Genomic DNA, 13536 nt, shown 5'->3' with positions numbered 1-13536 from the left:
TTTCCCCCAGGAAAATGATGATATGTATTGGTGAAAGGTGTAACAGATTTAAACAGTCTGAGGCTTGGGGAGTAGCTGTGATCACTTCATCCTCATGGGGCTTCATCTTCAGCGTCCTGGCCTTGTTGTTAGATAAAAGTGTGCAAAAAAGAACCAAACATTGATCAAATCTCTCTTAGCTGCGATTGTCTCTTTGGAGGTTGAAGTTATACAAATAAACAGTCATCAGCATTTTGTTTTTCCTATTCACACTCTCCTTGAACACATGGGTGAAGCCACTTTCAAGGATGGTTTTTCATTCCATTGTTCTTGTTTATGTTTCACAATAATGTTTTATGGTAACTCACTGTAAAAAAAAAATAGAAAATACATATATTGGTCTCTGCCCCCAGTTCCGGGCAGAGAACTTTTAATACCCTTGTAATTTCCTAAGTGATAACAATACTAGGAGCACCTCTTGTTCTAATATTTGTCTTTGACCCTGTCCCTGACACAGACCTCCTAAAACCCTTATAAATTCCTAAGTGATAAGAGCACGAGGAGCATCTTTTGTTCTCATGAGGTGACTCAGGGTGGGTTCCTAGATGGCTCCTGGATGGGACCTGGTCATCAGAGAGACCGAACCATGATTAGAAGCTTGGAATTTTTCAGCCCCACCTCTTATTCTCCACAGAGAGGAGAGAGGCTAGAAACTAAGTTAATAATTGATCATGTCTACGTGAGGAAATCTCCATAAAAATCCCAATGTTAGGGGGCTCAGAAAGCGTCTAGGTTGGTGAACACACGTAGGTGCTGGAAGAATGGTGTGCCTGGGGAGGGCATGGTAGCTCCACACCCATTCCCACATACCTTGCCCTACTCGTCTCTTCCATCTGGATGTTCATCTGTACCCTTTATCATATCCTTGTAAAAAGAAATTGGTCAATGTAAGTAAATGTTTCCCTGAGTTCTGGGAGCCCCTCTAGCAAGTTAATCAAACCTGAGGAGAGGGCTGTGGGAACCTCTGATCTATAGCCTGTTGGTTAGAAGCCCTGAGCTTGTGACTGGCTTCTGAAGTTGGCGCTGAAGCGAGGGCAGAGATGAGGGTGGGGTGAGGGGCAGTTTTATAGGACTGAGGCTTTAACCTGTGGAATCTAATGCCATCTCCGGGTAGATGGTATAGGAAGTGAGTTAAATTACAGGATGCCCAGCTAGCTGGTGTTGCAGGGAAATACTTGATGTCGGGGAAAAACCTCCACCCATTGGGTACCCAAAAGTGGAGTGTGCTGTGTAAAAGTAGACACTCAGGGGAGAAACACAGTAGAAAAGAACTGGGTTTTTCCCTACACAAAAGGGGGAAAACTGAGTTTCTTCCTAAATGCGCTCCTACTGTTAATCCTCCATTTTATGTGAGGCAAATGAATTGCTCCTTTAGCACTTCATTTCTTTTTTTTTTTTTTTAACATTTATTTATTTTTGAGACAGAGAGAGACAGAGCATGAACGGGGGAGGGGCAGAGAGGGAGACACAGAATCGGAAGCAGGCTCCAGGCTCTGAGCCATCAGCCCAGAGCCCGACGTGGGGCTCGAACTCATGGATGGTGAGATCGTGACCTGAGCTGAAGTCGATGCTCAACCGACTGAGCCACCCAGGCACCCCTAGCACTTCATTTCTAAGACTTCTGGCACCTACCATGGGAACAGCAACTTACCTGTTTACACCTTCACTAGACATAAGTTCCTTGAAGTCAAGTATTGCTTTCATGTCCTTTCTAGTACTGAGCTTGGCATACTGAATTAACTAATTAGTTAATGAATTCTTCTGGTAGACTTATCTTCTGCGATTTCATCAAAAATGAATCCCTTGAGAGGTGCACGTAAGGACCCCTCCCTAATAAATTCTAATGATAGTTTTCTGAAAGTTCTCTCTATCCTTTACTAAGTTTTGTAAAAGAGGATCAATATCAATCAGAAATGATTAATGTTAGAGTTAAATGGGTTACATGCAAGTGATTTCCAAGGAAATCTGACATTGTAGATATGTGAAAAGTAAAAAAAAAAAAAAAAAAACCCAAACTGGGATCATACATGAATAGAATTTATGCATTTGAATGAAAGTTTGGCCAAATCTCTAACATCACTTATATATTTGAATGAATAGGAGCTTTAGAGATATAAATTCAAAATATAAATTAAAAGTTGCCCTTTTGTTGTAATAAATTACAAGTACCATATAAAATAACACTTAAAAAGCACCTACCAGACATCTCACTTTATGAGTTATTATACAAAAATAACTTGACACATATGAATATTGGGGTTTTATAAAAACTTGGAAACAATATAGACTAAATATAGAGAATAAACAAATACATTGTTAAGAATAGTATCATGGGGGGGGCGGTGCCTGGGTGGCTCAGTTGGTTAAGCATCCAACTTCCTCTCAGGTAATGATCTCACAGCTCGGATCATGGGTTTGAGCTCAGCGTCTGGGCTCTGTGCTGACAGCTTAGACTCTGGAGCCTGCTTCTGTGTTTCCCTCTCTCTCTGCCCCTCCTCCACTCTCACTCTGTCTCTCCTTCAAAAAAAAAATATAAAAAAATTTTTTTTTGAATGAATAGTATCATGGATGTTTTAAGAATAACCACATTTCTAAGATGTAGACTAGACCAAATAATGTTGGGTGTAGAATGCAATTTTATTTTCCCAAATCAATTTTAAAAAGCTCTATGGGAATATCAGGAGACATACTTAAAATAAGCAAGGACAATAAGGCTGGTAAAGAGAGACTGTTCTAAGTCCTTGGCATCGTTTGGCAGGGGACCCAGAAGGAAGACTGGGGGTGATCCAACAAAGGAAGGAAACTTGAAATAAACAAAGATTGGCTAAGACCCAGAAGACAATAAGGGTGTGAAGTGTTTTAGCTTCCTGATAAAGAGCTTTAGAGCTGGGGGTGGCATTCTCTAGTATGAAGGACAATCAGTGTCTCCTTAGGATTTAAAATCTTCCGAGAAAGAAAACACATCTGTCTGGTAGGGTAAGGACTGTCCAGATGTCAGTGGAATTGAAGTTTTCAGCATCTAATCATTTTTAAACACAGAATTGTTCAATTTGGTGTATATTTAGATTTTATTATGCAAACCTATTAAAGATACTATCATAGAATTCCAAAATGGACATATTTGGGGATGCTAAGAAGATTAGTGTGATTAGAGGAAAACAACAGAAGTTATTTTTATTACTTGTCATGGCATTTATTCATTTAACATCTTGTATTTTCCAAATGTTTCCTTTTGGTTTTCCATGTCTCCCTAGCTAGACTGCACATTTCTGAAAAAGCAGGCTTCCTCCCAGCACCTAACGTAGTCCTGAATATTTCTTACCTACATGTATTTTATCCATCCTCCTCTCTCTAGCCCCTGACCAGTGTTCTAATTTTCTCTAATGTAGACCATTGCAACAATCTTTTTACTGGTCTCTGAAATTTTACAATATATCTAGGAGACATGGAAAGCCAAAAGGAAACATTGAGATAACACAAGATGGTATACAAAGGTATACAAAACAGATAATAAAAATAACTGCTATCTTTTCCCTCTAATGCTGACATTTCCTTTATAGCTCTCCTACCTCATCACCTAAACTCCTATATTCTTGGAATTATAACTGCTAAACTATATTTATTCATAGTTGTAACAACACAGGTAGAGGGCTGGAAGAGCCAATGCTGTTTGTTTTTAGAGTATAGCAAATAGAAGTTATAGCAAAAACGTAGTGTTGTAAGACTCCTTGAGTGGCTGTGTAGAAAGAACTACCAGGCTTTACACATGCCTAATAAACTGTGATGAAGTCCAAATGGAAGTGTGATATTGCAGAGTAGAAACAGAACGAGACTTTCAGAAAAGTCAGGAAAAGAGAGTGGGGGAAAAAAGAAGGAATGTGTCTTAGGAAAGTAGGGAGAATTTAGAGAAAAGAGGGAAATGGGGAGGTGGGAGGAAAGAGGCAGCCCTCACTGGCACGGTTCCGTGGCGGAGAGTCCTGGGACGCCATGGAGAGGAGTGTAGTAGACTTGATCTAGGGAGGAGCAGAGGCCAAGTGCTGAGTGGTCTACGTCCTAGACCAGAAAGATGAGGCTAAAATAAATAGGAATAAAAATCCTCTTTTGTAGGGGCAGGAAAGGATGGTGGGAATATCTTACTTTTGTATACTTGGAGGCTAGGCAAGCCTGAAGAGATACACCTATTCAAGGTTAGGAAAGGCCACTACTAGACACAAAGAGATTATTTACAGCAGGGCTTCTTAAACTTTAATGTGCAGATGAATCAGCTAGGGATCTTGTTAAAATGCAGGTTATAATTCAGTAGGACTAGGGTGGAGCCCAAGAGTTTGCATTTCTAGCAACTTCCTAGGAAAACTCTGTTGCTTTGAGTAGCAAGGATTTACAGTATCAAACATGAGCATTCAAAGCATTTTTATTAAATAAATTCATTCATTCATTCATTCATTCATTCATTCATTCATTCATTAGTGCTTCTCAATGTAGATGTCTTCTGTCGGTTTATCAAAGACTCTAATGATGCAATTATCCTCTTTTTTCACCCTTAGTTAATGGCAACGGAGACATAGCTAAGATTAAAAGAGGGAATGCAATGTTCAGTTCAAACCAGTCACAACATATTTGAAAGCATAACGATTGTTAGGTGTCCATATTAACAACAAGATAACTCCCTGTGTTGTTTACAGCAACGCACCTGCACATGAATGTACCCACAAGACACTTCTGTGATGGTGGAAGTGTTCTACATCTGAACTGTCCAGTATGGTAGCCACTAACTGTCCATGGCAGTTGAGCACTTGAAATGGAGCTGGTAGGACTAAATTTGTAATCTTACTGAGTTTAATTAACTTAAATTTAAACAGCCACACATGGCTAGTGGCTACCAGGATCATCAGATCTGCTAGCATTACCAAAAGACAATCAGATGTTTTTGCCTCTGGAACTGATGATACAAGAGAATTTACGTACCTGAGGCCCACACAAGACAGCTGATAACAGCCAAGAGATTTAATCTTCCCCTGTTCTAAAGGACAATTCTCCAGCCAAGTCATCATCCACAGTAATGACTTGAATGAAATAGAATATCCCACCAAGGATCTCCTCTCTGGGAAGTTAGATATAATATCACAACACACACACACAAACACACACGCATGCGCACGCGCACACGCACATACACACACACACACACACACACATACACATGCTCACGTGCGTTTTTAAAGGAACTCTAGCCACACTCTTACTAATGTGTGACCTCTGGCTAGAGGTCACCTAACCTCTGTGATCTTCAGTTCCTAATTCTTTCTATAAATTGGAATTGATGATAATACCTAGTGGGCAAGGGTGTTAGGAAGGTAAGTTCCTCAAGGGCATTCCAAGTTTTACAGTCCTATACAATGGCTAAGTATTATTCACTAAAAGGGAAGTCAAGTGACATATTTAAAACAAAATCCAAGGAATCATTTAGACTCTTTTGTGGTATTGAATTTGTTGCGTGCACATAGCCTTGGAAATTTTATGTAACAGATATTTCAATCTTTCATACTTATTGTAATGGGATATAACCTTCAAGGAACAAGCATGCCAAGTACATTTGGGAGAATGATGATAAGGGAGAAGTGCTTTATTTAGTAGTGTGGGGCCTGGTAAGCATCCTCCCTGCTAAGATTATGCTGAAAATAAAGGAAATCACAGACTGCTCATTTCCCTTGTACTGGTTGTAATCTTGTGGAAACTTCCTGTAAAAGGCAGTTATAGCATTAAAAGTAAACTGATTTCACACTCACCGGATACTACCAGACCAACAATTGCAGTCCTTTGGGAGAAAAATAAAATAGCATACTTATCCTTTATACTTTGTATTAGTTTGGAAGAACATGGAAACCCTAGTGATGGAGAAACAGACTCATGCCAGAGGCAAGGAAACTATTTAGAAACATGGTTACCATTTAGTAATTCCACTGAGAGGCAGAGCTCATTAGCCAAGAGACTGGTTACACTAAAAAAGAAAGAGAAAGAAAGAAAGAAAGAAAGAAAGAAAGAAAGAAAGAAAGAAAGAAAGAAAGAAAGAAAGAAAGAAAGAAAGAAAGAAAGAAAGAAAGAAAAGAAAAGAAAAAGAAAATAAGAGATTGTTCATTAAAGTACAGCATGAAAACAGAATCAGTCCCCTTTGCTCTAGGTATATTCTTTTTTTTTTTTTTTTGCTCTAGGTATATTCTAACTACAGTTTTAAAATACAGAATTAAAAAAAATTTTTTACTGTTTATTTATTTTGAGAGAGAGAGAGAGAGAGTTGGGAAGGGGCAGAGAGAGGAGACACAGAATCTGAAGCAAGCTTCAGGCTCTGAGCTGTCAGCACAGAACCCGACGTGGGGCTTGAACCCACAAAACGTGAGATCATGACCTGAGCCAAAGTCATATGCTGAACCAAATGAGCCACCCAAGCGCCCCTAAAATACAAAATTTAAAATACATCTGCTAAGGGGTAATGTTTAGAAATGGAAATATGAATATGTACTTTATGCACTGTTAGAACCTCCAATGTTGCATGATTATTTTCTCTTTTGGCTTTTCAAGCACACAAATATCTGCTGAAAGCTTATTAGTGCAAGGGACAGCATGTATGAAATGCTGAACTACTATAGTGTTATAGTGGCAATAAGAAGCCAGAGGGGACTCTGAATTTCCGTCACTGTGCCAGTCAATACAGCCTCAATTTAAAAATGTTTAAACATGTTTATTTATTTATTTTGAGAGAGAGAGAGAGAGAGAGAGAGAGCTGCAGAAAGAGGGAGAGAGACCTCCATCGGGCTCTGGGAAAACAAACATAAACTCATAAAAAGTTGGTTAGAGAGGAGAGAATTATCAATACAAGTGTAAAACAGTAAAGGCAAAAATAAGAGAATTTGAGAAGATGAATACTGAGTTTTTAAGATGATCACTGTGGACTGAGTGGTCTGGAATGAGGGAGAATGCCTTGAATTAGAGTACGACATGCCATCTGCCAGGGCCTCCATGAGGACAGGCCACTTTTGTTGACCTTGTGAACCTTGCTCTGATACCTACTTAGAACCCAGAATCCATTTGTATCTTCTTAAGTGTGATGACGTCCTTTACTGGCAGTTACTTGGCACTTGTGCTGTTGGCACATACATGCTTTTAATAATTAATCATGTATAACAAGTTTTTAAGTGGTTGTGGCTAATTCTCTAAAACTGAGGACAATAGTAATGAGAGCCACCTGTGATCAGCAGTGATTGTGACCAGCCTCTTTCCCACAGACCCACCTGAGAAAACACAACCAAGTAAATACAAGCTCCCTTGCCCTGTTAACCCCTGACATGGCTATGGAATCTTTGCCTAGTGCTCATTGGTAGCTATACCAAATGAATGGACTAGGAATTCAAGGTAACACTGTGATCTATATTTACCTTCTCCCACAGCGTTTCGAATCTCATTGGATCCACCTTCCCCAGCTGAAACAGCTGTTTGGCCTTGACCAGTATCTGCCTTAGCCTATGAAATATGTTGGGCCACCCTTTTCTGTGTGCTACTGGAATAGAGGTTCTTAGGTAATGAATGTGTTCAGAGACGGGACGACACAAGTAGATGAGAGAGAGAGAGAAGACTGTGAAGGGCTAAGAAAAACCAAGTAGCTGGCATACTTCTGAAAAAGCACATTTGTCGGTCCCATTACAGATCTGCTGATCACAATCTTGGGAATGGGGCCAAGGAATCTGCATTAAAGCAGTTCTTGCAGTGTACTAAAAAAGAAAAAAAGGTTTTATTATAGAAAATTTCAAATGTGTGAAATAATAAAGAGAATGTGCTCATCATCATCCCATAACCAATCTTGTTTCATCTCTATCCCCTTACTTCTTCCCACTCCTCACCCCACTGAATTATTTTGAAGCAAATCTCAGAATATCATTTCATCCATAGATAGTTCAATATGTATTTCCAAAAGATGAAGACTTTAAAAAGCCCCGCAACACTAATACTTTTTAAAAATCCCTTAATATCATCAATTTCCAGTTAGTGTTTGTTTCCCCAATTATCTCAAATTTAAAAATATTTGTTTATTTATAAACCAGGACTCAAGGTCTTAAACATTTCATTTGGTTGTTACGTCTCTTGCACCAGGTAAGGTACAGACATGGGGATAGACCAGTGAGGCCTTTTGACCTTAGGGTAGCTGTGACAGAAAATCAGACTGGGAAGACCCCTGGGCTCTGAACTTCAACATAGGACCATTTCTGATTGTTTCAGGGTAGAATTCTCAGAGCTCTGCAGCTCAAGACAATTGTCTAATAAGCTGGTAAGATCTTCAACAACTGGGTGAGAGGAGAGGGCTAGAAATGCACCCTCAAAAACAAGGGCACAAAAGTGTCCTGAGAGTGGCATGGTGAACATCAAAGGCAAGGAACAGTCTGGTGACTGTCTTGGTCATAGGATTGGGAACCACCTAAAAAGCATTAATTTGGGCTGTTGATCATATCTTGCTCCTCTAGGTTAAGTAATGTGTGTGAAAGTGGCCGGCACAGTTCCCTGCACATGCAAAAGCCAAGATGCCTTTCATGTCTTCCCCCCAAAGCCTTTCATGTTTTCCCTGATGCAGCTGAACCTCAAAAGATGCAAATTTCCTCAAAAGAAAAGGAGGCCTTTGCAAGTGACCCAACATTCCTTGTACTTACTTAATCACAATGACTCTCAGAGCAATCATTTATTGATGGCTTGCAAAAGGCCAAGCCATGTGTCTAGCAAGAGTGGTACACAGAAGAAAAGCAATAGTTGTTTGTTGAGTGAACAAACAAGGCTACATTTAACCTTCAAAGCCATTGCTGCCACCACCTTGTCATAGTTTATTATAATCTCCATTTTACAAAATCAGAGTAAGAGCTGGGGTTTATTGAGCTCTTAATCTGTGCTAAGTGCTCTGTATATTATTACCTCATTAATCAGTACAGCAGCTCTATGAATTAGGTACTATTATCCACATTTTACCCAGGCACAGAGTTTAGGTAACTTGTCTGGAACAAATTCTAACTGATGGAACTTGATTCAAATCTGAGATGCCAAAGTGGGTAGTGGTAGTAGGGAGTTATCAATACTTCCGGTAACAGGGTCTTCCCAGGAACATGATAAAAAACACATGTTCAGGGGTAACAGGTAACTTCTCTCACAGAGCCTCTCACCTCTTCCAGTCACCAACATTGTCCCTTCCTCCCTCTGAGTAAGGACAATGTTGCTGCCCAGGCAAGCAGCAAGAGTTCCATAGCGAAACCTCAGAAATCAACAAGCTGGTGTTTTGGGCCGCCTGAGTGAGTTGGCCCCTTTAATTCCACATTTTTTAAGCACCTACTATGTGCAAAATAATCGTAACAGGCTAGTGTACCGTACTTTAGAGAGCAACAATCCTGAAACCTCCTGGAGACAGAGGACTGATGAGGAATGCTGGCTTGTTTGGGAGATTTTCCCACTTTCCTCCTCATCAGGAATCGTTCTACCCCTCAAGGTGGAAGGAGCAACAATCTTTTTACTCTCAGGTCGCACAAACCTGAGAATGAAGAGAAAAGCATTGCACCCAAAGCTAGACTGAAAGCTCGGGAGATGCGTCAGAAACTTCGGATTCAGTCCCCAGGCTGGATCGTGTATAGGCTGGCTTTCTAGGCGGAGAAGGGATAATAGAATTTGCAGAGCCAGGAGCTGTGTGTGAGTCCTCTAGTCCCACAGACCCTAGACTCCCGGCTGAAACCCCAGCAGGTTTCTGTGCAAAAACCTTTTGAGATGAATGCATACATTGTCCTCTAACAATGCAAAAGTGACAGCTGCCTATTCAATAATCGTTCCGCCTCCGTTTAGAGCAGTTCGTGCCACAGAGGCATCTTCTGCGCTATAGTTATGCAACCTCACTCGCAGCGGGAGTTATTTCCTGTGCTTCTGGCTGCGCCAGATTCATGTAACACGCCTACTCTGGGCTTCAATGGAAGTCGTTCTCCATTAACAACCACTCTAGCTTTCGGAGATGAATGCCCTGCACAGCATACCCCTTGCGCAGTAAGAATCCAAGGTATTAAAACTAACTCTCTCTCTAACACACACACACACACACACACACACACACACACACACACACACACACACTCCCTCTGTGCATGCAGCTAGGGGATTGCAGCAATGCAACCAGAGGGACAGCAGGCGGAGCTCTCTTTGTACGGTCCCTCCCCCTAACCCCCACCAACTAAAAATGAACTCATGCCAGTTCCATTCTTTGCTCTGCAAGGAACACACACACACACACACACACACACGCACGCACACACACACGCGCGCGCGCGCCCGCGCGCGCGGGGCAAAACAGAGCAGCCGCTAATTTCCTCCTTGAGCACACTGTCATTCTAGCCTTCCCGTTCTAACAACCCGGATATTCCAAAGCGAGTAACGGGGAGTAACGGGGAGTAACGCGGCGCAACAATGCAACCTCCCAAGCTGCTCCCCGTGCAGCTCACACCCCCGCCCCCTTTCGCAGCGTGCCAAGAGTTTGGAGCGCGCGCACGCACACCGAGCGCGGTGCCTGGCGTATCCCTCCGCCTCCCTCCTCCTTTCCCCGCTCTGTGGCTCGACAACGATTTGGGAAATGAAGGGAGGAGGGAACTACTTTCCTGAAACTTGCTATGCTGCACACGACTTCGACTTGCAGTGATTCGCCCGGAGGCCGCAGCTTTTAGCCCTACCCACACGCCCTCACAGCCCGGGTACTGCGCTCGGCAACCCCACCCCGTGCCCGCTCTGGCCCCCGGGGGAGGCAGGCGGCCGGGAGAAGTCGCCAGGGACTACTTCGCCTCCTTCTCCCGTGGGCGCCCCCGGTTCGGGCAGCGGCGGCGGCGGCGGAAGGAGCGGGCGGCGTGAGCGCTTCCGCCGCCCCCCTCACGGCTCCCCTCTGGCGGGTGTGAGGAGCTGGCCCGCCGAGCTGCTGGTGGGCACCGGCTGGTGGGGGGACCTGCGGCCGTCCTCCTCGCTCTCCCGCTGCTTCCCGGCACCCTGTCTCCTGGGCGCGCCCGCTCTGCCCCGGCCCGGGTGGGGGCGATCGGCTCGCCTGTCCTGGCCTCACACGCTCCCCGCCGCCCCCTCCTCCCCCTGCTGGAGTTGTCCCGGCTGGAGCGTGTCTGGAGGAATCTGCCGCCGCGAGGCCCCTCGCTCGGTCCTGCTTGTCCCTGAGGACCGCCCCGGTCGTCGCCGGGCGCTGAGCGGGCAGCCGGCGGCGAGGTGGGAGATGGTGGGGTGGGCTCCGGCAGGACCGCGCCGCCGCCGCCCGGAGCCTGGGCTCGGCACCCTCCCGCCGGCCCCCACCGAACGGAGCTCAGCTTCCTCCTCGCCGCATCCCTGAGGGAAGCGCCGCCTCTGCTCCCGGGTTCTCCGCCCGCCCGCTCCTTCCTGGCCGGACCCCGCCGCGCTCCACCCTGGTGGCGGGAGGAGCAGCTCTCCAGTCAGCCTTCGTAGCCCCTCTTCTCTTTTTCCTTTCCACCCATCCTCCCTGGCCTCCTCGGATCCCTTGGCTGGGCGCTGAGGCGGAGGAAGAGGCTGGGGTCGCCACGGCGGAGGTTGTTGCCGCCACCCCCCTGCGGGGGTGGCCGGGGTTCCCGGCTGGGGGGGCACCGTTCCGGGTGAGGCGTCCACCATGGTGAGGCCCCTGAGCCGCTGCCCCCGCGCCCCCCCGGCCGCCGCTGCCTCCTGCCCCTCGGTGCTGCTGCTGCTGCTCCTCCGCCTGCTCTTGCTCCTCCATCTCCAGATCGGATCGCGGTGAGGGAAAGATGAGCGAGGAGACGGCGACTTCTGACAACGAGTAAGCGCCTCATTGATCTTGATTAGCACCCCCCCCCCTCCTTTCGACGATCCCTCCGAGACTTGGGTGCCGGAAAGCTTGCAAACCTGGAGAGTTCGGTGCATCTTATTCTGGAGATAACGTTTGATTTTTTAGCCATTTTATTTAATGGCAGCACCCCCCCCCACCCCCCATGCATTTAGTTGCTCACTTTTGGGGAGGGTATTGAATGTTGGGGTGGGATGGCAGTTGCACGTCCATGAGATGGAGTAATGTGGATGGATGGTGGCGGGGTAGAAATTACCTCTTTGCCTGGAAGCCCCTGGCTTGTCCTTTTTCACTTAACATACCTATCAACATAACCTGAATATCCATCCTGTTTCCTTTATAGCTATTTCACTTGGAAACTAGTGTGTGGGAGCACCTCCTGCAGCAAACTGCTCTTGAATCTTAATTCGATGAGTCAGTGACTCTTAAATACCGATTAAGCCTCCCCCCCCCCCTTAAACTTATGACCTGTAAGCTTCATGTAAAAAAATGGAACTAGGGAAACATTTTTAGAATTTAATGACATTAAGGACACCTGGAGTGTAGGAGATGTTGAACTGTTATATTTTACCTTTGCGAATGCTGGGCATGTCTTTACCAGGAGCATAGAAGAATATTGAATGTTAATTTTTATCCTTCAGCTGTGTTGAGAAACACCATTTACGTTGGTAACAGTATTTACGTTGCTGAATATGTTGATAACTTCATTAACTTCTGGACTGTCATGGTTTTAAGTTTTTATTTGGGCTGTTTGTTTTCCAAACGTAATACGTTGCCTTTTAAATATTTTTGCTTTAAAGTAACGGCTGCCGGAAGGAATAATGGTTGCGGGAACAGTTTTTATTGAGACCGGATTTAGTATTCATGCAGAATGTTTGCATCGTTTTCTTGTAATTAAGTTCAAGTTTTGTTTATCCCTGGAGGATTGGAAAGAGTTAAGAGAGGACTAGTCCTAGGATGCATTCCTTTAAATAAAGTGCATTCCTCGAGTCAGACCTTTTTGAGTGGACTTTTAAATCCGAAAGCCTAGGCCTGTTTAACGTAAAATAGCTTGAGAAATGCCAAGCGGCGTTTCTTCTCAACCCCCCCACCCCCAACACACTCTTCTGATGAGCGGGTGTGGGAGAAGGTAGATTGCTGCAGTGTCAGTGCAGTCTGGAAGCAGAAGTGGCCGCCATGTTCTCTCTCTTTTTGTGAATCGCCCTCATTTGCATAGCACACTCTTCATTCATAAAAAAATAATTAAACATCCATCACCTTGGACATCTTGAAAGGATTTCCCAAGATAAAAATTCGAAGCTTGACGGTCTATCTTCGTGTAGATTTTTGAGTTCAGGGAGTAAGGAGAATTCGAAGTTACAGGTTAAATTCAAAAACACACGCACACACAAACAACTACCCCTGTTCTCAGAATGTTGACACAGTTATGTGGGAAATATCAGTTCGGGGAGGTGCTGGGATCACGTGATCGCCTCCATTCATAAAATACCTGGCTGTCCATTCACAGTGCAGTACACTGTCTCATTGCCTTCCGCAGATTAGACCTACTTTGAGAGAGATCAAGAAGTATCTCAGATAACGCTTAGTTAGGGGAAAAACTGCTAAAAATCCTGAACGGAATGACGATC

The 13536-nt window shown here is 44.3% G+C and overlaps 1 protein-coding gene across 1 annotated transcript in view; it reads left to right on the top strand.

Moving 5' to 3' along the window:
- Positions 1 to 11515: 11515 nt before the first annotated feature.
- The window catches only part of SPRED1 (sprouty related EVH1 domain containing 1), a 139730-nt gene continuing 137709 nt past the window's right edge, over positions 11516 to 13536 (top strand). Inside the window, exon 1 of the mRNA XM_011283078.4 lies at positions 11516 to 11881. Coding sequence (XP_011281380.1) covers positions 11850 to 11881 — 32 coding nt within the window. The 5' untranslated portion in view covers positions 11516 to 11849. The remainder of the gene's footprint in view (positions 11882 to 13536) is intronic.

The sequence above is a fragment of the Felis catus genome, chromosome B3, assembly GCF_018350175.1.
Source record: "Felis catus isolate Fca126 chromosome B3, F.catus_Fca126_mat1.0, whole genome shotgun sequence".
In the NCBI taxonomy this organism is placed as follows: domain Eukaryota; kingdom Metazoa; phylum Chordata; class Mammalia; order Carnivora; family Felidae; genus Felis; species Felis catus.
This window is presented reverse-complemented; position numbering and strand designations above follow the sequence as displayed.